The following is a 27,449-nucleotide window of genomic DNA, read 5'->3' on the forward strand; positions in this document are numbered from 1 at the left end:
TATTTTAAAAAATAAATATATGACTTTTGATTTACTAAGCTGGCTTTTAAAGAAAGTCTTATACAGTCTTAAAATACATTATAACAAAACATAAGTGAGGAAATTTTTAATAAAACTAGTACTATCTGGGTTGAAGAGATAGCTCAGTGGATAAAAACACTTGCCACACAAGTGTAAGGATCAGAATTCAGATCCTCATCACTCACAAAGGAGCTGGGGGTGGGTGGGGGTGAGACTCCACAAGCTCCAGTTTCAGTAATAGACCCTGCCTCTGAAAATAAAGTGGAGAGCAGTTGAGGAAGATATCCAATATCAACCTCTCGTCTCTCTCTCTACACACACACACACACAGGGACACACAGAGACATACAGACACACACACAGACACAGACACATACACACACACACACACACACACACACACACACCAACTACAAATAAATTAATTTTTGAGGGAGAAAAACCTTTTTCATATATTTTATTTATTATTTTTATTTTATGTGAATGAGTGTATTGTCTGTATGTAGGTAAGTGCACCCGTGTCGTGCAATGCCCGCAGAGGACAGAAGAGGCCGTTGGATCCCCTGGAACTGGAGTTAAGGACAGTTGTTAGCTGCCATGTGGGTGCTGGGATTCGAACTGAGGTCTTCTGCAAGAACAACCAGTGTTCTTAACCGCTGAGCCATCTCTCTAGCCCCTGGGAGAAAAATTTTTTAAAAACCTAGTACCATCACTCAACACTAAGTTCTACTAAGTTCTTTGAAGTATTACTGCTCAGTAAGGCGGGTCACAATGACAGTAAGACAAGAGAAATCGATTAAGTTTTAAAAAGTCAAAGTGCCAAACAACTCACAATGCTATTTGTAAGTCTGGTGTAAAAACTCTGCAATTCTCTTCCACATCTCCTAAGTTCAGATAATTAACACTCAGGACGATGTTTCTGACTTTCTCAGCCAGAGCACCGAGAAAATAGAACACCAACAGCACATCAAATTATTGGAATTTTTTTTAATATTCTGACTTTAAACCTTTTAAAAATGTGTTCGAATCCTGTCTTTTGTATTTAATTTTGCACACAGCTGTCTGTTGTGCTTTTTAGAATTGTGCCAGATGCTGGGTTCATCAAGAAAAAGCAGGAAAACAATGGTTTGAAAGCAATTAGAGGCATCAAGGCTGTAGTGAGGCTCATATTAAAATGTGGTAACACTGTCCTAGTGGGAATTTCAATGCAGCTCCATTTCTGACATTTCTCTGCTGCCAGGCAGTCTGTGTGGAAGGGTATTGTGATGGAAAATATAGCACAGGAATTTATTTCTGGAGCAAATGAAACCTTGGAACCCACCCAAGGTTTTTATTATAGACTTGACCACCATTTTACCTGAGTGCTATAGGTTCCTGTGGACATCTAACAAAACTCAAGGAATTATTACTGCTTTGGTTCAGTAAAGTAATCCTGCAACCATCCAGTGTCTGAGCCGTCTTGTTGCTAAATGTAGAGCAGGGGGGCCTAGTGGGGTGAAGGTTAATTAAACACTCAACTGACTTTCCTCAGACACGGTTAATGCCACGCCACTCTGAGGAGAAACTTAGAAGACAGTTACAACTACACATTGTTAGGATAAAACCACACATGGCCGAAGAGTACTCACCATGGGGAGGAAAATCCCAGCAGTACCTGAAATACAAAGGAGGAAAGTAGAGATAAGTCAAGCTTACATGTCTCAGTTTTGGTTGATATACCATGTCTATAGACCTAGTACAAAAAGTTTACTAAATAGTCAATAATCAGCCAGAGCCTGGCTTTGAGAAAAGCAAGTTGTCTTTGAAGTTTCAAAGACTCTTAATGGCTTAAAAGCTGTCTCAGTGCACCACGACTCCTAGATTAATAATGTGACTTTTGGCCAGGCATGGTGACACACGCTTTTAATCCCAGCACTTGGGAGGCAGAGGCAGGTGGATCTTTGTGAGTTTGAGGCCATCCTGGTCTACATAGTGAGTTCCAGGACATCTGGGGCTACAAGGAGACCCTGTCTCAAAAAGACAAAATAATAATAATAATAATAATAATAATAATAATAATAATAAAATATGCTTTTAAAGCTGGAGATGACATAGGAAAGAGCCCCATGGTGGCTCCCAGTTTCTTTTCACACATATCTCATGTATTATGGGACCATCAGCATCACTGGCCTGGGCAGCGAATACCAGTGATGCTCCCAGTTGTTATGATAGTCCAAACACCACCACTACCACCACCACATCCTCAAATGCCTCTTACTCCTAAAATGTACAGGTAAGAGACAAACACTTGAATTGAGGTTGCTCACATTTTAGTGTTCAAGTCCAGAAATAGGCCCACTGAATCCATGGTACCATCCCCTCTCCTCTTTGTGAAATGATTGGCAAACCACACACCCCTGTACGTCTTAAGGACTGAAACAGCCGTGATGGAAAAGGTCGTCTGTGAATCATTCCTATGGAACCTGACTTGTACCTCCCCCAACAGAAACAATGTCATGTATGGTGGTTACCCACAAAGTCTATTTTACTGCCTTCACAGGAAACTTACATTATTAGTATTGATTTTTCTCTTGGGTCTATTCACCCTCTTCCTCTCAACGTGGCCCTTCCCATCAGCATTTGTGCTCTTATAAAAATAAAGCAAATCCTCCCCTCGCCTCTTCACATCCCTCCACCTGCTGTCCCCTTGTCCTCCGCAGCACAATATTCAAAGTCTTGTCACATTCTCTCCCTTCCCACCTTCACCTCCCACTGCTCGGCGCACTCCAGTCGGGCTCCTGGTGACGACGCCTTAATTTTTTTCAATAGGCATAAAAACCTTCACACCACTAAGTAGAATGGATATTTTTCTATTCTCAGCTTAGCTTCTTGGGAATGCACATCTGAAGTTATTTTCTAGAAAGAAAGTATACAGGTTTTTTGTTTTTGTCTGGTTTTGGGCCTTTTTGACACAGGGTCTCTCTGTAGCCCCAGCTGGCCTAGAACTTGCTACGTATACCAAGCTGGCCTTGAACTCATGGAGATCCACCTGCCTCTGCTTCCCAAGTGCTGGGATTGAAGGTGTGTGCCACCATGCCTGGTGAAAGTACAGAGTTTTAATCAAATTCTTAAGTCCATAGCCCACAGAAAGTTCAGGAAAAGATCATACTTAGGTGATACTTAGATGTCTTCTAGTACTGACATGACCAAAGTTAAATTTGGCTACATTAGGGAGGAATATGAACCTAATATCTAGATATCTATACTATCTCTCTACTATGTGAAAGAGAACTTCAGAAAATGGAGAAGAAAGAGGTCAGTGGGGAGAAGGTTACCACAATACAGAGATGAATTTGAGGGCGATTACCAGAGAGGAAGAAGAACTTGGAGCAAAAGCCTGACGAAAGCTTTTCCCAGCACCGTGTTGGGTTGACAATGAGGTGAAGGGAAATAGAAAATAATAGGTTAGAAAGAGTGGAGGGGAAGGCTGGGACAGCCATGACACAGTAGACACTGGGAGAGGAGAAAAGTAGAGGAAGAGGTAGGAACCAGAAAGCTTCAACATCTGGGAAGAAGGGATGCCCACACTGGTGGAGGGGCACTTAGAACTGGCTGAACTTTAACTTAGTTGTATGAAATAGTAAGATGGGTCAATCTCTACCTAGCACAGTGCAGCTTACCACTGGGCTAAACTACTTCCTGAAAACACAGCAGTATTACTTTTTTCACCATTGTGACCAAAATATGACAAGACACAACTTAAGGAAGGAAACACTTATTTTGGCTCATGGTCTGAGGAGGTACAGTCCCTCATGGTGAAAGAGGACAGGGGACCATGGCAATGGGTGGGGGGTGAAAAGCAGCTGATCACAACAGGACTGTAATCAGAAAGTGGGGAGCTTGGCAGGAAATGAGGCAGGGCTCTACACTTTAAAGGGCCACCCCTAGTGTTACTTCTGTCGGCTGGACCTCTTAAAGCGCCTACAACGCCCCAATATTGCACTAACATTGCATGTTAAAACACATGAGCCTGTGGAGGACATTTTACAATCATATCATAATAGCTAATCAAGCAAATCTTCAGACAGGTGAGCAATTTTCCACCTTCTGCCACTTTCTGTCTTCTCTTGAGACATTGCTCTAGTACTTGATTATCATTACTCAACTTCCAATTAAATAGAAATAGAAATTAGGGTGGGAACATGCACACACACACACACACACACACACACACACACACGTTATTCTCTCTTAATGGCCCAGGAAAAAAAAAGCTCACCAGGTAGTAGCGGCGGCTGACTCTAGGCTGGAGAGATGGCTCAGCAGTTAAGAGCACGTTCTGCTCTTGCAGAGGACCCAGGTTCAGTTCCCAGCACCCACATGGTGGCTAACAACTCTTGGTAACTCCAGTTCCAGGGGATCCAATACCCTCTTCTGACCTCCATGGGCACTTCATGTTTTCTTCCTTTGTTCTTACTCTAAGTATTAATTAATACAATAATTCTAAAGGAAATTTGCTCACAAACAATAACAACAGCAAAAACACACATATCCTACAGGGGATTTGGTCGGGGGTGAGGGGAAAACTAGTCTCATGTAGCTCAGGCTGGCCTCATTCCCTATGTAGTTAAAGATGATCTTGAACTTCTGATCCTTCTGTCTCTATCAAGTGTTAGGATTATAGGCATGTACTCCCATATCCACTGGTATGCCATGATGGGCATTGAACCCAGGGCCTTGTGCATGCTAGACAGGCACTCTACAACTTAGCTATACCCCAGCCCCATTGGGCATGTCTAAAATGAAACTATAAAAGGTAAGCAATCTCATCCCTCACTAAAGGACACCAAATTATTCTCTGCTGGACACATTTGAGGTCTTGATCCTGTCTTGTTAAATATATCCTGTGACTGGTCTTCATCACAGCCCTGGATGACTGCAAGCTAGAGACTTCTATGTTCTTCATGAAGCATTTAGTCAAATCCTGCCAAAATCTTCCAATTTTTGCTCTTTTCTCTGAAAACAATTCTCTTTGTCCAGAAAGTCCAACAAATCTGGAGCTAGACATTTTAAAACAAGACACAAAGACCGAAAAAGAAATATACAGAAGGAAAAGCATACAAATGTACATACAGACTTCTATCTATGCTAAAGGCCTCCGAGGAGTTCCTATCAGCCTGTGCAGATAGATAGCAAACACTTCTTTAATCTTCTCTTTGAAGCTTCAGCTTCAATAGAGAAAGGAAGCTATCACTCCTCTGCAATGCCCACACTCAACATCACCAGGTCCATGCAAATGACATTTGGGACTGAAAAAAGATGCACACAGAGCGAGCAGAGGGAAGGTGCCATGCCGTATTGATGATGATGACTTTCACATTCTGTGCAACAAACCCATCTCCACATTTAGCCTACCTACAGAATAGTCTTCTCATTTCACAGGCAAAAATTAAATTACATGCAAGGTAAAGTTTGCTATTTGGATTTTTTTAAAGTATTTTATTATTTTTTATTTTATGTGTATGAGTGTATTGTCTGCAACTGTGTAAGTGCACCTGTGTTGTACAATGCCCACAGAGGCCAGAAGAGGGCATTTGATCCCTTGGAATTTGGAGTTAGAATGCTTGTTAGCCACCATGTGGGTGCTAGGAATTGAACCCGGGTCTTCTGCAAGAACAGTCGGTACTCTTAACTACTGAGCCATCTCTCCAGCCCCAGTTATTCACGTTTTTAATTAAAGATGTTGCTAACTGAACTTCAGATTGAGGACAGGCACAAATGAACAGAGCCCATGGTATTGAGGGAATCCTGAGGCCCGAAGTAACCACAGAAGTACGAATAGTAATAATAAAAACAATGCTAAGGGCTATTTGCTATGTAGCTGGGCACCTTTCTAAGCACGTCTCTTACATTAACCAATTTCTTCAATGTTCTTCTATTTTATTAAGCCTATTTTATAAATGTAAGCAAGGAAATCAAAAGATGAAATAACTAGCCTGTAGTATTAATGAGACAGACAAGTTTTCAGTCCTAGAAACTAGCTCATGTGCGTGTGTCCATGACAGTCTTACTAGGTAGCCCATGCTGACCTAGAATTCACTATGTAGCCCTGGATAGCTCTGAACTCTTGCCTATGCTTCCCAAGTGCTGGGATTACAGGTGTGCACCACCACACTCAGAACAATTGGTTTCTAAACAAGTATTTTAATAAGAAACATATTCTTCTATATTTCCAGCTCAAATTCACAGATTGTGTTACTAGCTTTCTGCTGAAAATGGAGCACTTGACTCTAAACCATTAGGGTGCTTTGGGGTTTTTTGAGGGTTTTTTTTTATGGGGGGAGTCAGATTCTTGACCATAGAGCTAACCAGTAAACATGGTTATGCAGAGAAAGTACTGAGAGATTCCATCTCTTGGTCAGATAATTAGATAGATCCTGGAGCAAAAGGTAAAGTAAAAAACTCTAACTATCCCAACATTGTTGAAACTACCTTAGAAGGAACAATAATTCCATTTCCTAATTATAATAAAATAATGTACAAACTCAGCACTTAAGGTATGCTAAGCATTATGCTACAATTTCACATATATTATATTATTAATTTATTTATTTTATTTATTTTGAGACAGGGTCTCACTAAGCAGCCTTGGATGGCCCTGGCTGGCTTGGAACTCAGATATCTGCCTGCCTCTGCCTCCCTAGTGCTAGGATTAAAGGTGTGTGCCACCACACCTGGCTCACATATTTTATTTTTATAAGATAAAATCTTGAGAAATCAGTAGTTTATTAATTTCTTTTTGAAAAAAAACTTGTGGGGCTGGAGAGACAGCTCAGCAGTTAAGAACATAGGCTGCTCTTCCAGAGGACCCAGATTCAGTTCCAGTACCCACATGGAAGATAACAACTGCCCATAACTCCAGTTCCAGAGGAACTGGCGCCCTCTTCTGTCCTCCACTGGCATTGCACACACAGGTGCACTTACATACACATATGTTTCATACACACGAAATGAAAATAAATTTTTAAAAATTAAGGAGAGGTACAATTGCTTTGTTAGACAGTCTGGTTGTATTGGAGAATGGTTAGATTAGAGGTCTTCAACTTGGAGTCCATAGTTGGTCTTCAGGGGATTCATAAACTCCCTAAAATCAATGAAAAGTAGTATTGGCTTTCTGTTCCTTTGGAGAAAAGTCTGTAGACTTCATTGGTATCAGTAATGCCCCTAACCCCTTGTATCCACTAAAAATGGTCAGAAGGCTGGGGAGATGGTTCAGCAGGTAAAAACACTTGCTGCACAAGCCTGACAACCTGAGTTCAATCCCCTCAGAACCCACATAAAAAAAAAACAACCACCACTGAATATGGTAGTACACATGTGTAGTCTAGCACTCCTATGGTGAGATGGGAGATGAAGACAGGGGAAGGGCCAGAAGTTCTCAAGTCGGCTAACCTGAAGTACACTGCACTGCAGAGCAGCAAGAGAGACCCCGCCTCAAAACAAGGTGGAGAGGAGAGCCGACTCTAGGAAGTTGTCTGCTGACCTTCACACACACGCCATGGCATGCCATTGCTAGCATTTACGCACACATGGACACACACACACAAGCACGCACGTACACATGCACACAATAAAAATTTTAAATAAGATGTGATGGGTTGGATGAATAGGGCTATGGTGGCATTATAAAACTAGCAATCCAGAAAGGTCAACATCTGGAATATTACAGATTCAGAACATCTAGATGATTGTTTTTTTTCCAACTGAAGTATTGAAATATTATCTTATCTGTGACAATGGAAATTTAAGGCATAGCATACTTTCTCTGCCTCAGTAAACCATCTGCTTAGTCAAATATTTTTTAATTTGAGGATGCTCACATTTAATTTTTGTACTAAAGCACCAGTACTTTCTGAATGCATAGGCAGTGTGTCATACCCACTGTCCCAAGTTGCTTCTATTTCCCTCTTGAATGTCTCCTTCGTATGATAATGGCTATCTCCACACAGACCACAAACACCAATGCTGAAGTGTTATTCTGGTGTTAGGAATGGAATTATAAGGTACAAATAGACACCTAGTTGAACATCCTTCAATGGCAAATAAATACCACTAGGATAGCCCTTTGCAACTGGCCTTGAGCAATGAGTCACATGATAAAGACGGATTCCTGCCCAAGAAAATGACTTTGCTGAGCGATGCTAAGTCTGTGCACCACAGATGCTCCTCAACTCTCTTTCCCACTTGGAAATGTGCACATTGATTTTTGAGTTCTCCTCCTACCACTAGTGTCCCAGAACCATTGTAGAAGAACAAGCAAGTGGCAAAGGGTATCCTGGCACTGACACCCAAGAGCAGAAATGGGAAAAGAGCACCATCTGGTGGAAATATCTGGTAGAGGCCTCAGAGGCCTGGGACCCAGGGGTCCAGATACCAGCCTTAGGGCCAAACAGCGAGGGGGGTAGCTGATGGAGAGATGGTACTCCTTCTAGGCCCAGCTCCTTCAACACTACTAAAAGTACAGGAGTCAGTACCTACCTATGAGTAACTTGGAGTCTTGTTCAAAAGATGAGATAGTTACATATGGAGAGGTGACAATTTAAGACTGCAAATAACAAATATCATGGTATTTGACAACAGGTATATAACTCAAGTAATAGCCTGATCCATCTTAAGAAGGTCCTGGGTTCTCTGGGGAAGGGTAATATTCTGTGGTCTGGAGTCTATTTGTAAACATTTTAGAAACTTGCCCCTGATGACAGCACAATGTTCTCTTACAAATTTCATTGGACACAGTTAAACTTTTAATAAATAAACAAATGAGCAACATTATCTGATACTGACGATATAACTTGTCATAACCCACCCAATTTTAAGTCCATTCCCAGATAATAAAAAAATAAAGCCCTATTAATCACTAGTCACCTATAAACTTTTACTATATACAATCATTGCTATAGTCAATCAAAAATCTACTCTTGGTGCTAAAAGATGGCTCAGCAGGTTAAGGCACTTGCTGCCCAAGCCTGACAGCATGAGTTTCCTCTCTGAAACTCATGTAAAGGTGGAAAGGGTAAATGACTCTGAGTTGTCCTCTGACCTCTGTACATGTGCCCACACACACATACATACACAATCATCACCATCACCACCATCATCATAATCCATTCTGGCTATGAGCAGTAACTAACCAGGAGTGCTTCTTGATTAGTCAATAATTCTGTTTTTTCATTGCAAAACAGGAAATCTATTTTCCAACATTCCCTCCCTGACTTTCTAGCGTGAGAACCATTTTCTCTCAAGGAAATCTCACTAGTATGTTCTCACAATCCCCATCCTCCCTGTATGTGAGAGACAAAGAAACATAACACAGTGAACTAATGAAAGAAAAATGCCAGCTGGGTACACTGTGGCAAAATTAAAGACCACAGTGTCAGGTTAGGGTTTAGAACTTTTTTCCCTGAAGATAAAAGAGAATCATTAAGTCATTAAAAGCTATGTCAGTTTGCTTGTCTTTCAGGGTAGATGCTGCTGCCTACTGTGGTCAAATCCAGGATGTTGGAGAGACAGAGCAACTGGGAGGCAGTTAAGCTACTTGAGAAGAACCAAAAGGACAAGAGATTTGATTACAGACTTGGAGACTGGCCAGGAAAGGACGTCAAGGGAAAGTCAGAGACGCCTTCTTGTTGCAAACTTGGATGCCGGAGATAAGGAACTGCCATACACAGAGGTCTCCAGCTGATTATCATATATTAAGCCCTGTCTCTTCAGGTCCTCTGTGATTTTTGGCACCATTGGTCTTTAGAGACTTAACTTTATTTCTGGTTCCAGGTGAAAACTCTTCAATCATCAAGCCACCTTACTAGCTGATTATTGAATAACTGGCAGCTGTTTGGCCATGTGACTGTGCCTCCCCCAAAAAACTCACTGGATTTTATAGCTGGAAGGACATTTAAAATCACTTAATTTAGCACTCACTCTACAGATGAGAAAAATGAAGCACAGAGGGGTTATCTGTCTGCACCCCGAGAATTTAAAAGTCTATAGCAGAGCCTCCTTAGTTTATCTCCTGCAGAATCGGAGGCACGTTTCAAAAGGTGATATTTATTTATTTTTAAAATATTTATTATTTTTATTTTATGTGTGTGCATGTATTGCCTGCATGTAGGCAAGTGCACCTGTGTTGTGCAATGCCCTCAGACAGAAGAAGCTGTCAGATCCCCTGGAACTGGACTTATAGACAGCTGTTAGCTGCCACATGGGTGCTGGGATTTGAACTTGGGTCTTCTGCAAGAACAGCCAGGGTTCTTAACTGCTGAGCCAGCTCTGCAGCTCCAAAAAGGTGCTATTTATTTGAAAATGAAGCTGTTTCTGTAAAAACACTCCAAATCTTCTTAGACAAACTTTTCTCACTGTCATACCTTTGATATTTTCCTTGTTATGGACATGGTCATATTAGTCACCTGACAATAAATGTTACATAAAAAAATCTCAAGCTTGGCTGGTCATGGTGGCACATGCCTTTAACCCCAGCACTCCAGAGACAGAGGCAAGCAGATCTCTGTGAGTTCAAGCCCAGCCTGGTCTACATAGTGAGTTCCAGGACAGCTGGGGCTACAGGGAGACCCTGTCTCAAAAAGACAAAAAAAAAAAAAAGGAAAATCTAGAGCTTAACTTCTGGAGGCTCATCTAGACATCCACACGTGAATGCATCCTCCCAAGTTGTGAGCACTGAATTCCTTCCCTCCATAACAGTGAGATTAATAAAGCTCCACTACTTTCCAGAAATTCTATAAGGGACTAAGAACAGAGAAAACAACAAATTGCCAAATTTTATAGAAGCCATGTGACTGACCTGGAATGCCCAAATGCTAAAAACTGGGACCAGAATAGCCCAGGCCTGGAAAATGCCAGAACCTGTCCCACTGCAGATAAGGAATGCTGAGGGAGGATCTGGGAATCAGATACGAGCAGCAGTCTGGGGGCGGGGGTTGGGGGGGCACTGAGAAACCAGGCGCAGGATGTAGAGGGAAGCCAAGCCCTTCAGTAGAGTAGAATGCAGAAGCCAGCTTAGGGCCCCGAAGCAGATATGTTTGAGGAGGAGGGGTGGGGAGAAATACCCCCAAACCTCTGTTCTCTCTTTGGTGAGAGGTGATATGAGGAGGTAAAAACCGATAAAGGCCGGGAGGCGGGACACTACAGGAAACTGAAGAGGCTGTTGATGTGGAGCATGCAAACTATTTGCCAGGCCACATTAAGCATTCCCCTGAGGTTGAAGACTAAGATTTACTGTGGTGGCAATTCAACTGCATCATTTTTCTCCAGCACCAATTAGCCGCCTGGGTACAAAAGCAGAAAAGTTAGTTGAACTGATCCAAGGTTGGCACTGTCTGGGCTTGTGAGATAACAAAGGACAAGAGAGCAGGAGAAGACTGAAGAGCGGCCCAGGGAGGAAGCTGATGACCGACCTGCGACTTAGCAGCATCGGCACTACCACACAGTTTAATGATAGGTAAAGCATTCAGAAACATGAGAGACTGGTATTCTACTCCTCTCTATCAAGAATCTTTGCCCCACAAGTCCCAAACCTCTCCTGTTGTTGGGTCTCCTACTTCAATGGGTGACATCTCCATCTACCCAACTGGAACTTTGGAATCCTCTCTTTACCTCTTTCTTTCTCTGTTGCTACACACATCTCATCAGTCACCAAACCTCGTTCCTTAATATCCTTTAAACCCATCTCCTCTCCATCTCTGCAGCCACTGAATTCATTCAAGCCCTCAGGATGCCCCACACAGTCCAGGATAGCCAGCTGCTAAGTGGTCCATCTGCCATCATCTTGCTCTCTCTGACTGTCTCCTTTATGTTGATGGAAAGGGTAATGCACCAACCATGAAGAGCAAAGGCTTTGCAGGTCTGAGCTGGAGTCCCAGCTCCATCTTCTAACTCTGAGATCTTAGCTGCAGGCTTAGTTTCCTCATCTTTGAGACAGATATAACCATTCCTGCTTCCTATGATTCTTGAAAATTAAAGGAGAAAATATAAGGAACTGAACATCAGACCTGGCACCTGGCAAGATTCTAATTAAATGTCAGCTGTTCGTGTCATTAGCATCGTCATTATTCTAACAACCTGAAAGGCAAACCCCGTGCCTCAAATACTTCACTGTCTCATCAGGGTCCCTGATCCCATCTCACACCTGCCCTCACGAATTGGTGCTCTATCACCACATCTTTCTCTTGTGCCTCCTCCTCCTGCAAACACTTGATGGTGCTTTGAGATTCAGCTCAGTCTCCAGTGTTAGCTGCTCCCACAGTCCACCTGTGCACACCCATACTATACTCTTACCTGTCTATGTCCTTGAGACAGAAAGGGAATGTGGCATGGAGCTTGTGGTCAATAAATGCTTGCTAAATCAGAAACAGCAAAAGTGATCTGAGCTCGAATAATTAGCTGTAGAGTACATCTCAAGGAATGGCGGGGGCAAAGCCAGAGAGGCAGTGCACGCCAAACAATGCTATAGATTATAGATTTAGTCCAGATAAGACAAGTAAGGGCTGCCTTCATTTTCCTTGAGTTATTCACACAAGGGCGAGAAGGAGAAGGGGGAAATGGGAAGTGAAAAGTAAAACTGAACGCTTTGTTAAAGTCTTCATCCAGTGCCTGGGTATAATGGCACATACCCGCAATCCTAGCACTCGGGAGGCTAAGGTCAGAGTGATCACTAGTTCAAGACCAGCTTGGGGTATATTCTAAGACCCCCCCCCATCTCATTCATAAACCAAAAAAATAAATAAATTCCTCAATCTGAACAATTTTTTTTTTTTGCCAAAGTCTAGTTTCAAAGACTAACCACAAGATGACCAGCAAAAACATACTTCAAAAGACATGGCTGAATACTCATCGCAGTGGCAAGTATCCAATATATAAATACAATCAATTTGCTTCCTCATTAAAAGCTTTCATGAAGAAAATGATTTAATACAAATGCTAAAGCTACTGACACAGATTAATTGGAAAATAACAACAAAATCCTAATTAAAGACATAATATTATTTCACTCACTCAGATCACACCAAAAACTGAATAAAGACAAAAAGTGGAATCCAAAAAGCAGAATTTTATTGGTGACCAAAGGATTGTAATGAATTACTGAATTTTTCATTAAAAAGTTCTATTCTTATAGATATACTTTCTTCTGGTTGAGAACTGATAGATACACAAAAATTCAGAAGCCACTTTTAAATTATTTCACACAGTTTTCCTAAATTCGCATCTGCCTACTCACTGTCTTTGCCATCACTGTTTTCCTTACTGCACAAGATTCTACACTAAATTCTCATTCTTTCCTGTTGATTTCTTTGTACAGAACCTATAACAATAGAGCTAAACCATTACACAAAGTATCAATTCCCTAAATCATAAAAAAATGGGATGGACTTTGAGCCAAAGACTAATGATATGCAACTGGGTCTGTTGCTGTATCAATACAGATCAGAGGTCTCTAGAGGTTCAACCACAACCAACCAGCCAATTGCAGGACTTCCAGATCTGCCCTACTTTGAGGGATTTCCCTCTATCAGAAAAGTGAGACATTGCCATAGCACTGCTGGGCGTGGTGGTGCATGCCTTTAATTCCAGCACTTGGGAGGCAGAGATAGGTGGATCTATGTGAATTCAAGGCCAGAATGGTCCACATAGCAAGTTCCAGGCCAGCCAGTGCTGCATAATGAGACCCTGTCTCAAAACAAACAACAGAAAAGGTGGTATATGAACATATCCTTATCCTAGAAGCTGGAATGCTGTAGGTTACCAGCAGGTCCTAAGCACTGTCGATAAAAATTTCCTATCAATAGCCGGGCGTGGTGGCGCACGCCTTTAAGCCCAGCACTCGGGAGGCAGAGGCAGGCGGATCTCTATGAGTTCAAGGCCAGCCTGGTCTACATAGTGAGTTCCAGGACAGCTGGGGCTACAGGGAGACCCTGTCTCAAAAAAAAATTTCCTATCAATTATCCCCAGTCATATAGAGAGGCCTTTCTCACAATCCTAACCACCAGCATTTCTCACAGTAAAATCCTCCTTCCTTTTCACTATTAAAATTCAGTTGAAGGCTGGGGTGGGGGTGGCGGTGGGGGTGGGAAGTGGCTCAGGTAAAGTGCTTTCTTTGCAAGTGTGGGATATGAGTTTGGGTTCCCAGAACCTATATGAAGCCAGATGCGGTAGTGTACATCTGTAATTCCAGTGCTCCCACAGTGAGATCAGAAGTAGAGACACAAGGGTCCCCAGATGCTCATGGGCTGGCCAGCCTGGCATCTATAGTACTGAACATCCAGAGACCCTGTCTCAAAGAAGATGGGGAAGGCAGAACCTACAACCAAGGCTATCCTCTGAACTGCAACACGTGCCAACACACACACACACACACACACACACACACACACTAAAGGAAGCAGACATTTTATCGATGGTTACCTGCTAAGGAAATTTTAAGCAGGTAGCTCCAATTAAACATAAACTGTGTTTCAAAAGTTCATTTCCAGGTGTTTAGACTTTGGAAACATTTGCCTAATGAAACAAAAATAATGGATTGTGGTAAGATGTGAGGGCCAAATTCAAGGATCTAGTCAATTTTCTTAACAGATTTGAATCATGGTAAACAGTTTTCAACATACCAGTCAAGTACATTTCAAAAATGTGAAGCAGAAAGTCAGCCCTTGCAATATTATTTCCTACAGACATAAACTTAGGTCACCAACTATGGACATTACATATATACAGCGCTTTGCATACCTCATTAAAGCTGATAAACAAAGTATAGCAAAGAAGAATGTCTCATTCTCTGGGCGTAGCAACAAAGACAACCTTCAACATTCTTCTCTTCCTTTGCAACCATCCCTTGTCTCCCTGTGGTCCCACCCTGATGTCAACGACCCACACACTGTCTGAAGCTCTACAAAGCATCCTTCCTCAGCTTACCCATCCCTGTCCCATACTCTTCAAAACTGCCTGTGTTCCTCAAACCCAGCTTAAACGCTCCTTCCCATGATTTGATTCCATCTGTCTTTTTAGCCTTATTTTCCACGACTTTCTTTTTCCTAATAAACAGACACCCCCCTTTGCATCCCAGACACTCCTTAACTCTATCTCTGTTGTGTCTCTGCACACAGCATTTCTTTGTGCAATGTATCCCACCAAAACCCCATCCCTTTCAACCATTGCCAGGCCCTGATGCCAATCTATCTGTGCAAGCTCCCCACAGCCCACCCACAGGAAGTGAGCTCCTTACTTGGGTATCTCAGAACTGCCTGTATGTTCCCTTTCCTAAACTTCTGCCACGGTGTATCTTAAATTTTAGTTATTTTGCATGCTTTTTGTGGTCCCCTGTGGACTATAATTTTCTTGGGAATATTTGTTGAGTATCAGTTACGAACATGGACCCTGTTAGGCACTTCTATGAGCAAAACAACTGTCCTACAAAGTGGATGTATATACAACTATTTGATTGATCCTACCCAAAAATGTCTGTGAAGCATGTCGGCTAACAACTGTCCATAACTCTAGTTCCAGGGGATCTGACTCCCTCTTCTGATGTCCTCGGGCATTGGGTGACATGGGTGCACTTACATAAATGCAGACAATACACTCATACACATAAAATAATAAATTAAAAATTCCTGTGTTGGGCTGGGAGTGGCGGTGCATGCCTTTAATCCCAGCTTTTGGGAGGCAGAGGCAGGGGGATCTCTGTGAGTTCAAGGACAGCCTGGTCTACATAGTGAGTTCCAGGACAGCTGGGGCTACAGGGAGACCCTGTCTCAAAAAGACCAAAAAAAAAAAGAAAAAAAAATTCCTGTGTGGTACTCAACCCAAAACTACTTTGTGCACAGTACACGTTCAATAGATACTACTCGAACCTATAAATAAATAAGCCGGTATTATTCATTTTGATGTTATTAACAGTGTACACAAGTAATGTGCACAATTTAGCAACCTGCACTTTTCAAAAGTGAATGAATAATGCCAATTTATTGTACTTTTTATGAAGTAATTGAGCCTCAATATAAGAGTGTCTGCCCAAAAGTCACATCACCTGGATTTAAATCCCAATTCCAGAACCTGCTGTCTGTGCAACCTTGAGCAAGTGAGTTACCCTCTCTGAACTTCTGAACTTCAGTTTTCTCACCTGCTACATGGAGATTTTTTTTTCTGGTCTTTTTGAAGCAGGGTCTCCCTGTAGCCCCAGCTGGCCTGGAACTCACTATACAGACCAGACTGGCCTTGAACTCACAGAGATCTGCCTGCCTCTGCCTCCCACGTGCTGGGACTACAGGTGTGTGAAAACACACCCAGCTGAGATTTTTTTTTAAACAGAATCTCACTATATAGCCAAGACTGATCTGGAACTTGCTATACAGACCAGGCTGGCCTCAAACTCACAGAGATCCACCTGCCTCTGTGTGCTGGATAGTTCAGTTGTCAACTTGACACACCTGGGTGGAGGAAACCTCAATTAAGGAATTTTCTCCATTGGATTGGCCTGTGATCATGTCTGTGGGGCATTTTCTTGACTGTTCAGCGATCTGGGAGGGCCCAGCCCACTATGGGCAATGCCACCCCTGGCAGGTGGTTTTGTGTTTTATAAGGAAGCAGGCTGAGAACGTGCCAGAGGAGTAAGCCAGTAAGCAGTGTTCTTCCATGGTCCGTGCTCCAGGTTCCTTCCCTGAGTCCTGCCTTGGCTTCCCTGGATGATGATCTGTGAGTTAGTTGTAAGCCAAATAAACCCTTTCCTCCCTAGGTTGCTTTTGGTCACTGTTTTGATCACAGCAATTGAAAGCTAACCAGAACACTCTGCCTCCTGAGTGCTAGAACTACAGGCATGTGCCACCATGACCAGCGCTACATGGAGAGTCCAACAGTATCCACCTCATATACCTGTGGTGAAGATTAAAGGAACAACTTTGTGGGGAGCTGACCCCAGGCCTGGCGTATGTTGCGTGTGTGATGAATGTTAACTATGACTGTAACTCTTTAGTGAAGGGCTGAAGCTGCCCTTTCCAAAGACACTGATCCTTTATTGCTGTTGTGCTTTTCAGGATGCCTAGCTCTGTTCACTGCCCATAATATCGGTTCAACAAACTTACCAGCCGTTGCATTTTCTTTTTCTCTCTTTTAGGATTTGGGAATGTTTATTGCAGCTAATAAAAACTGAAATAGAAGAAAGATATAAAACATAGGACTATTTCACAAACCTGCCTCTCAGTGTACAAGTGTTTCATTTTCCAGACTCTGCTCTTTCTTCCAGTGCCTCTTTATTTTTTAACTTATTATTTGATCATTTTATACATCTATAGAATATATTCTGGTCTTATACTCACCCCCTCTTCTCTCCCTGCCATCCCCACCAACCCCTCTTTACCTCTCAATGAGTCCCCCTCCCACTATCACATCTTTTGGTTTGTGACTTGATGAGTTTAACCAGGACTGCCTGAACAGGCCTGGTGTAGAGCTATCCACTCTACAACTCACCAGTGGCTGGCTATGCCACTGAAAATAAGGACTCACCCCCGTCCAGCAGCCATCAGCTGCCAATGGTTCCCTGGAAGGGCTGGGCACCATGAACATAGGCCCCATCCCTGATGGATTGTTGACAGACACAGTCATGTGCAGGTAACCACAGCTGCTGTGAGTTCATGAGCGCAATGGCCATGTCATGCCCAGAAGACATCGTTTCACCCTTCCTCCCCCTCTTCCAGTTCTTACATTCTTTCTGCCCCCTCTTCTTCAATGTCCCCTGAGTCTTGAAAGGTACCCCGTTGGGGGCTGAGCACTCAAAAGCCACTTATTCTCAGCCCCTGATGGCCATGAATCTTCTCATTGCAGAAGGAATGAAAAAGAAAGAACTCACTGAATAGGATTGATGTATACATCTGAACAACCCAAAATTTCTTAACTCTCTAGGTTAATTTGCATTTTAAAAGCGGATACAGCCAGGTGTGGTGGCAAGCGCCTTTAGTCCCAGCACACAGGAGGTAGAGGAAGGCGGATCTCTGCCAGTTCCAGGCCCGCCTGGTCTACATAGTGAGTTCCAGGCCAGCTGGAGCTATAGGGAGACCCGGTCTAAAAAAAAAAAAAAAACAAACAAAAAAGAGGATATAAGGCCCAAACTTCATTCTCTAAGTGCCAAAACTACACTCACAAAATAAATTGAAACCAAACATTTGAGGCCTTCTAGGAAAGGTATCTGTGAGCAGTCACCATGCAGACTCTGTCCATGGGTCTGGCCACTCAGTGGTCCAAGAACTGCTTGGAAAACAAAGATGTCTTATGTGACACCATCTTGATCACCTGGCATCATGCCCAATGTAAACAAATAGCCAATGCATATTGTTAAGTAAATTAACCACTTCCACTCTGTAATCCTCACCCTGCTTTTAGTTGATCCATTTCTCTTTATGACCAACATAAAAATCAATCATTGTGACTGATGTTTTGAAAAGGAGGAAGTGAATGGTTTACTCAGGCATCATCACTTTGGAAAAGTAGCTGGACAAATACAAATCCTCCTCTAAATAGGCTCACAGAGTGCAGATAATCCTTTCTAATGAAGGATTCATCCGGTGTTCACTCAAAGGGATAATATCTAAGAGATGGAAGTTGTGCTGTCAGTGATACCTCATTTCATAAAGACCTTGACAGTGAACTTCCTTTATTTAAAAAAAAAATCCCAAACATGTTTTGGAACAATCATCATAAAGTATCAAAGGGCAGATTCACATGGCTCAAAATTAACTTCACTTTCATGTGTGTATTTTTAAGCATAGCATAAAACACCTCTAGATACAGCGGTTTATTTACACAGAAATGACCCCAGGCCAAGCTGCAGAGTTAAAGCCTGCCTTCCTCTTTCTACAGCTTCTCTGCCTCAATACCAGCTCCTTTCCCACCTGGACATCAAATGCCCTTCAGCTCTTAAATCCCTGCCCCTTTTTAAAACAGGAAAGACTTTAGTATCGGTAACTTATGATTAAATACATATTCACTGTAGAGAATCAGAAAATATAAATAAGCAAACAATGTTAAAATTCCATTCACCATGAACATTTTAATCTATATTTTTTCAGACATATTTCACTATGAGATTTTATGGTTTTCAACCTGAGAAAGAATTGTGGGGTACCTAAGTCATTTTGTAAAGGTTCATGGTTACCAGTGTGAGAGAGTAGGGACGAGAAGGAACTTTAGGATGAAAGCAGTGGGGGCCTTGTTGTTGGGAAACAAAGAAAGGGAAGTTAGGAAGGACTCCAGGACTGTCTGAGATCCTAACCCAGGAAAAGCAGAGGAAGATTAAGGGATAGCAACCAGGTCTGTCCTGGACACTCAGCAGTTAGGAATCTTCCAGCAACAAGTAACTGAAAACCTGACTGACAGGGGCTTAGATAAGTAATGGTATTTTTCCCACAAAACAAAAAGTCTGGAGGCTGGTAATTCCAGAGTTCGTGCTGAACTGGGCTCTGCGCATCTCACCGCTCTACCACCCACCACAGAGTAGTGTCTTACAGTAGCTGCTACATTTCACTGTGTTGCTATCAAATGTACGACTTTCCTGTGAGAGGATAGCCAGTCTTCTCCTAACATTTCTGTGGCCAAAACTATATCTTCTATCAACCTTAGATCCACCAAAGCTAAGTGACGGGCATCATGACTCATCCCTGGACTAGCTCAAGGTTCCGCTAAAGAGGAGGGTGGGCAACCAGCAGAGTCTCTTGCAGCTTTGTAAATCCTGAGGTTTCAGGAGACACCCAGTATGAGCTGTCCAGCATGCTGCCTGCTGCCTTGAAGACAAAACTGTAGCTGGGCTATAGAACTGGGGCCGGGGAGAAAGCTGTCTTGCTAAGCATAGCATGAAGAAAGAGGAAAGAGTGTGGAGGACAGGGCAGCAACATGAGCCTGAGTAAAGCGCACAAACGTGATGGAGGAAATGGGAATCAATAATGGGAGAGGTTTTTTAATTTCGGAGAAGAGGAAAATGGCCCAAGATGTCAAATGCCACATAAAGATCATAAGACAGGTGCCAAGAGTATCACCTCCAAAGACGGCAACTGAAGTAACTGGAGCTTCGGGAGAGTAACTTGATGGGAGCAGAAGGTAGATTAAGATTGTGGCGAACAACTGAGGATGGACCAGAGAAGGGGAAACCAGAAGTGAATGGTCGAGGCCTGTTTAGGAAGAGAGACAAAGACCATAGCTAGGGTAGGGATTACTTTGTTTAAGACAAAGTGTATTTTTAGCCTTAGAGATTTGAGTGCATTTAGATGGTGGTTAGAGTGATGTTATGAAAAGGGAAAAATCTAAATTTAAGAAAAGAGGGAGGCAGTAGCAGGAAGAAAGGTGACATTGTGTGTCCACACTTCAGTCCTCAAGTAGTGTGAGGAAGAACTCTGAAAGCAAAAGGTGACAAAAGGCAGAGGATTGCAAAGCCACCAAGACAAACCTCAAAGGGAAAGAGGTTGAGTAGTAAGTCTAGAAGTGGCAGGAAAGAGCTTGAAGAATTCCAACAGTGATTCTGGAACACAAGCGAGTTCTGTTTCAGAGGACTGCAAGCAAAACCCCGCCCTGTGGGAAAGCCATATTTTAAAAACTTTAAAATTTTTTATTTGCTTTTATTGTATGTGTGAGTGTTTTTTCTCCATGAATGTAAGTGCACCATATGTGTGCAATGCCTGCAGAGGCCAGAGGAGGGCATCGGATCCCCAGACCTGGAGTTATAAACAATTGTTGGCTGCCACATGGGTGCTGGGAACTGAAACCACATCTTCCACAAGAGCAGCCTGTGCTCTTAACCACTGATCCACCTCCCCAGTCCCAAGAAAACCATATTTTAGATAGGCACAGATGGAGAAAGGAGGATGGGGGTCCAGTGGGTTTAACTGCAACAGGACATGGGCTCTAGAGCACACAGGGGAGAGTTCGGAAGATAGTCTTCAGGAAAGACGAGAGGTGGCAGAGACAGGGAAGCACAAAGCTGGATAGGAAGAATGGCTGAAGTAGAGAGCTGGCGACAGTCACAGATGAGGGGAGGGGCTTGTGCGTGTTCCCGTGGAACTCCAAAGCACAGGCAGGAATCTTGGAGCTTTTATCACAAACCCAATTAGAATGTTAGATAAAAGTTACTATAGAAGACATCTATTTCATTTGAAGTGCTGGGAATGGAGCCCAGGGCCTTGTGCATCATGGGTAAGCACTCTACCACTGAGCTACATCCTCAGCCCTATAGATGTTTGAGGAGATAAATACCATCTTATCATACATCATTGAATTCCTACACGCCAACATGTTAGGAATTTTAAAGAAAAAAAAAACGTAAGACCATTCATTTTCTTTAAGGAGATTATCTCCATAAAAATATACTGTGTTCTGAGAAGCTGAGTTTAAATGATCCTGGCATATTAGAGCAGAGATTCGTCAGTGTTAGTGTATACACATAACCTTGGGATCTTATTAAAGTGCAGATTCTGACTTAGCAGGTCTGCTTCCCTGTACCCCAAGAATCGGCATTGCCAAGTTTCCAGGTGAAGCTGTTGTTCTTGGTCCATGTTGAGATTCTACTTGGAGACCCAGAGAGCTAAATGCCAGCAAAGAAGTTTCCTTGCTTCATTTTTTCTATTTACACTACCCTGAGACTCTTTCCTTTCTTGCTGAACCTTAGGTGGGGAAGGGAAGCGAGCAAACCTCATACAAAGTTTCTTCTAAGCAACTCTTAGCTACACACACAGCCTCCAGGAAAATGTCAAACATCTATCTCATATGATTAAATGCTTCTTTGGAACTTCTAGTATTTCAAACAGGGCACCTAAGTATTCAGTAAAAGACTAAGAGACTGGGAGCAGCAATTAATCCTGGTTATGCCATATGGCAGCATAGAACACTGGCTGGAACCTGAAAACTCAATTTCACAAGAGTCATACTTATTCTGAATTTTAATCATTTTTGGATCAGCAAACATATGCCTGCCAGCCTGCTTCATTTACCCAAAATTCTGAAGCTTTAGCACACTGCATACTCAAAAATGATTGGTTTTTCCCAAATGGACTTAAAATCTCTCTCTTACCAGATTCTCAAAACAAAGGACCTGCTGACAGCTCCTGTTTAATCTCCCTGTTAAGTAAGATCTTCATAGAGTGCGTCTCCTAATGAATAGCACCACTTCATCAGCATCTCACAATGTGAACACCATGCCCTCTGGTCCTGGATTCCTCAGACCGGCTAAGGCGCCCCCAACCCTGTGAACTCTCAGCAGAACGACTCAGGCTACCAATCTCCCCATTTCACTTCTCTGGAATGGAGACATTATCACTTTTCAACACATACTCCATCCCCTGTCCTCTTAGAGCTAAGGCACTTTCATCTCCTGTACATCTAATAATTTCAAGATAAGGACAGAAAAAGAATCAGTTCTTGTTTTGTGAACTTTTGTCTCCAGTGCTTGAGAGACTGTCCTAATATCCCCTGAACATGTTTTAGTGATAACATTTACTGCACTAGGGCCAGAATGATTTTCTGCCACTTTCAATTCTAGTTCAATAAAAGAATAAGAGCTTTGTTTCTAACCTCTGTCATTTTTAATACCATAAAATGATTTAAAAAATGTAAAATTGAGTTCTATTTCCTACTGGACTACCAATCTCATATTAGCTTTCCTTTTATCAAATTTATGAGAAAGTCAGAAATTGCCTTTCCTTTAAAAAAAAATCAAAATTTCAAGATCTCCTGGGCAGAATGTTTGAATCGAATTTCAGTCCTCAATAATTGCTAGCCTAGAAGTTTTTAAAGAAGTATAAAAGTTAGCTACTTTCTGTTACTTATGTCCATAATAACAAACTAGAGGATCCCTGAGTTCAAGGTCAGCCGAAAACAACAAGGTTATTCCTTGAACACTATCATTCTTAAAAACCTCAAGTATGTATTATTACATTTCAAAGTATGGAAGTCTATGATTTCCTGAAGCCGCAGTGAATAAAGTCCATGGTTTCAAAAAGCAGTCAAACCAATCACATATTTTTGGCAACATTATGTTATAAAAACTTTCAAATATGCCCAAAAATAAGCAGGGCGCGGTGGCACAGGCCTTTAATCCCAGCACTCGGGAGTCAGAGGCAGGCGGATCTCTGTGAGTTCAAGGCCAGCCTGGTCTACACAGTGAGTTGTCTCAAAAAGACCAAAAAAAAAAAAAAAAGACCAATAAATAAATAAATAAATTTTTTTAAAAAACAAAACTTTCAAATATGCCCAAAAGTAAGCAGGGCGCAGTGGCACAGCCCTTTAATCCCAGCACTCAGGAGTCAGAAGCAGGTGGATCTCTGTGTGTTCGAGGCCAGCCTGGTCTACATAGCCAGGTCAGCTAAGTCTCAAAAAGACCAAAAACAAACAAACAAACAAACAACAACAACAACAACAAAAAACCCAAACAAACAAAACAAATGTGTAACAGTTGAAAGAACCCCCATATTTAACTACAACCTAGACTCATGATTCATTACATTTGTTTGGTCACATATCTGTCTATCCACTCATCTGATGCTAATGCAAACATTAGTATAGTCCATCCCCAAACCCTTTATATGACTATAAATAACTAGATTTCAGTCTTTGTTGATAGTGCTTTCAAACCAATCATCTTTTGAAAGATGCTATTTAATTTCTTAATACTTTGACTAAGTAAATTGACCTCTCAAGACATTCTGAATTCTCAGCCTTAATCTTGAGTTAATTCTGCTACTTTGAATAATGTCTTGTGCATCTGTTCTCTCATCAACAAACACACAAAAGCACTTGGCTGAGATGATAGGTCTCAGTTCGCAAAATTAAAATGGCCTTGTGGTCATACCAGAATTCATAAACAAGAATTGACTAGAGAAATCACTAATTGGGGAGTATGTGGACATAAAGCTTTTTTTGTAAATTATAGTGAGAACCTTCACAAGGTTCCTAGAGTCAAGAGGGAGCATCAGTTTGAGGGGTTAATCATTCATCTTATATTGACCACAGTGTACTCCCAACAAAACTATTAGGATTATTTAAGACTGGGGGCTGGAGAGATGGCTCAGCAGTTAAGAGCACTGGCTGCTCTTGCAGAGGACCCAGGTTTAATTCCCAGCACCCATATGGTGGCTAATAATTGTCTGTAACTCCAGTTCCAGGGGATCCAACACCCTCTTCCGACCTCCACAGGCACTGCACAACACAGGTGCACTTACACACATGCAGGCAGTACACTCATGCACATAAAATAAAAATAATAGATAAAATATGTTTTAAAAAAGAAAGACTGGATCATTCCAAGTAGGGATTTTGTAGCAAAATCACACTAGTGTCACTTTGGAATTTCCTTGGCTTTGCAACTCCACAGTATTGCTGGCTTGTAAACTCCCTCTTAATTGGCTGATTACATCAAAAGCAGATAGAGGCCAGTTATTCTTCCTTTATGGGCTGCTCCCTTAAGCTGATTTTTTTTTTTTTTCCTGCCTTTCAGAAGTTTGGCCCTGGAAAGAGGATGCTTTGAAGCCTGGAGAATCAAAGCTATTGCAAAATGCTGCTGAGAGTTTTGAAAGAAAGATGAAGGAACCACATCAGCCCTGGGGCGATGGGCTGAGCTCTTCCCCAACTGGTCAGCAGTTGGTCTGTAAAACATTCCCACTGCCTAGGAGGTGGTGACATTGCATGTAAATCAAAAAAAAACTAAAACCCTGAGATAGCTCATTTCCATTTTAAATGCACGGGGTTAAATATGGATATCAGAAGCATGCAGAGGCTCCTGTGGGATTGATTTTTCTGTCTTCTCTGAGCCCTTTGCTGAGCGTGATAAGCAGGACCGAGTTTCATTATCAGCCCTGCTGGTACTGCACTTCGGGGAGACAAGATGAGGTTCCTCAGTGGGAGAGTACTCCGGCAATGAAGAAATGATTCACATGTGATGATAAAACCCTACATTAGGCTCAGCACATTTTCAACAGAATCATGAAACAAAATCCCAAGAAATAAAATTTCCAGAATTATTTTCCAACTTGAAAAAAAAAACAAATTACAGTGACATCATAAAAGAAATCAAATAGAGGCTTCAAGATATGGTTGGCAATACTTGCTTTTAAAAAAAATTCACAGTAAACATTTATTTTTCCCAAAATAATGCTTGTATTTTCATATCATTTGTTTTTATAAAAAATAAAGCAATCTAAAAGGAAACATAAGATCATCATTAGAGGAATCTTCAAGAGGCTCAGTCAAGGTTCTAACACCAGAACAAAGAGCTGGGCTCCTGTCAGTTGACCCCAAGTTCTCTTGCATTTCCCTCCCTTCTGCTCCAGTTTCATAGAAACATGGAGAGTGGTTATAGGGTGGGTCTATACCAGAAATAAGGAAAGCATGTAAATTACAGAAAGCCACAATCAGGAAGGCTCCAAGCCACAAGGTTCCTGGAAATCCACAAACAGATGAATATAGAGGCACGTCTTCCCCCCGGCCTTCTACAAGCAGAGAAAACAGCACAGCTCGGAGACAAAAGGCAGGCGCAGGGATCAAATGAGATTTAAAATCAAGGGCAAAGCAAATAGGGAAATGAAGACAGCGCCTTTCATACAAATGATCTTTGCACACAATGTACGGATTAAGAACCTCCATTTACAGACAATAGGAAAGCTTCATGCATTAAAAATTTGACACTGAAGATTTTTCTGAGACAAAGACAAAGCCATAGTGAGTAGATAATAGGAATGTGCCCATGTGATAATGATGGAGGAAAATAAATTTCAGAGACCTAACCCATTGGCTAAAAAGCAGCGTTCAGCTTATTAAAGATATCTTAAGAGGTTGGTCCACCTGAAGGGTGCAAGCTGTCACCCCCTGCCTCTGGTGTTACATTTCACGTCTTCTTCCTTCCTCTCACCCCTTTCCACCCCTCACTCTCTCTCTACCCCATCTCTCTCTTTCTGAGATGGAGTATCACTCTGTTGCCCCGGTTGGTCTCCTGAGCTCAAGCTATCCTCCTGCCTCAGCCTCCTGGGAGTAGCTGGGACTCCAGGCATACTCGGCAGTATCCTAGATCTAGAAGATCTGGGAGTTACTATGTACTCCAGACTGGCCTTGAACTATGGGGATAACCTGCCTCTGTTCCCCAGTGCTGGGATTATAGGCATATCCCCACTCTGTCCAGCTCCTTTTTATTATTTTTTTTATTATTTTTATTTTGTGTGTATGTGTGTTTTGTCTGCATGTATGTAAGTGCACGATATGCGTGCAATGCCCACAGAGGCCAGAAGAGGGTGTCGGATCCCCTGGAACTGGAATTATGGAGGGTTGTTAGCCACCATATGGGTGCTGGGAATCGAACCTAGGTCCTCTAGAAGACCAGCCACAGCTCTTAACTGCTGAGCCATCTCTCCAGCCCATTCTTTTTTTTTTTTTAATTTCATGCATATATAACATGTACCCTTTTTCCTCTCAAATTCCCCCCATTTTCTTTTTTTTTTTTTCTTTTTATTCTTTACAGAGCTTTTTTTTTTTCTATTTAAGCAGCTCAGTGCTGGGAAAAACTGTATATGACCTAATTTTTGCAAGAGATCTAAAAATGCACTTCTTGAACTTCAACCTAAAATGCTGAAGATATAAAATTAAATATTATAAATACAGTTTTATTATTGGGTATTTATTCAGCACCATTAAGGGCTATCTTCATTATTACACCCAAAAATTTTATCTAAGAAAACATTTTCTACTTTTTCTATTGAAAGTTTAAAAATAAACAAATTTCTTAGGCCACTGGGATATCTCTGTGGATAAAAGAGTTAGCCACCAAGCCGATGATCTGATGATAGATGATATCCCTGGGACACAGGTAGAAGGATTGAACTTATCTTGTAAGCTGTCCTCTGACCTCCAAATATGCACCACAATACATACACATGCATGAGTACACACACCCACACACGTACACCCATGCACAAATTTAAAATGTAATAACAAATTTCACCTAAACTTTTTTAACCTCCTGTTACTTAGCATGAAAATATTATCTCAGAATGACTTATGTGAAATAGTTACCTTATGAGATGCCCCAAGGGAGAAGTGTATGCTCACTAACATACCACAATAACCCAGGGTAGAAAAAATGGACTCATTTAATCTTGGAGCTGGTACCAAATCTGTGGTACCCAAGGTAAGTGAAATAATAAATAAAATAAGCATTATCATAAAATCAAAACAATTATACATATCAAAGTCGCTTTGAAAGGACAGAAACTTGAAAGAACACATACCATCCAATAATCTTCCTCTTCTGGCCTTCTAGAAACCAGTGGCAGGTAATATTATGTCAATCTGACTGTACAGCATTCAGCCTGTGAGAGCAATAGAAATAACCCCTCGGTCCTAAAGCAGATTCCCCAAGATCTTAGCGC

General features: G+C 41.9%; 1 protein-coding gene across 2 annotated transcripts in view; it reads right to left on the bottom strand.

Annotated features, from left to right (window-relative positions):
• Positions 1–27,449, bottom strand: part of Skap1 (src kinase associated phosphoprotein 1) — a 315,747-nt gene that overhangs the window by 247,011 nt on the left and 41,287 nt on the right. For both annotated transcript variants that reach the window (XM_017799420.2, XM_017799421.1), the window contains exon 3: positions 1,650–1,675. In XM_017799420.2, the coding sequence (XP_017654909.1) occupies positions 1,650–1,675 (26 nt within the window). The remainder of the gene's footprint in view (positions 1–1,649; positions 1,676–27,449) is intronic.

The sequence above is a fragment of the Nannospalax galili genome, unplaced genomic scaffold (assembly GCF_000622305.1).
Source record: "Nannospalax galili isolate Female #2095 unplaced genomic scaffold, S.galili_v1.0 scaffold95, whole genome shotgun sequence".
NCBI classification, from domain to species: Eukaryota; Metazoa; Chordata; class Mammalia; order Rodentia; family Spalacidae; genus Nannospalax; species Nannospalax galili.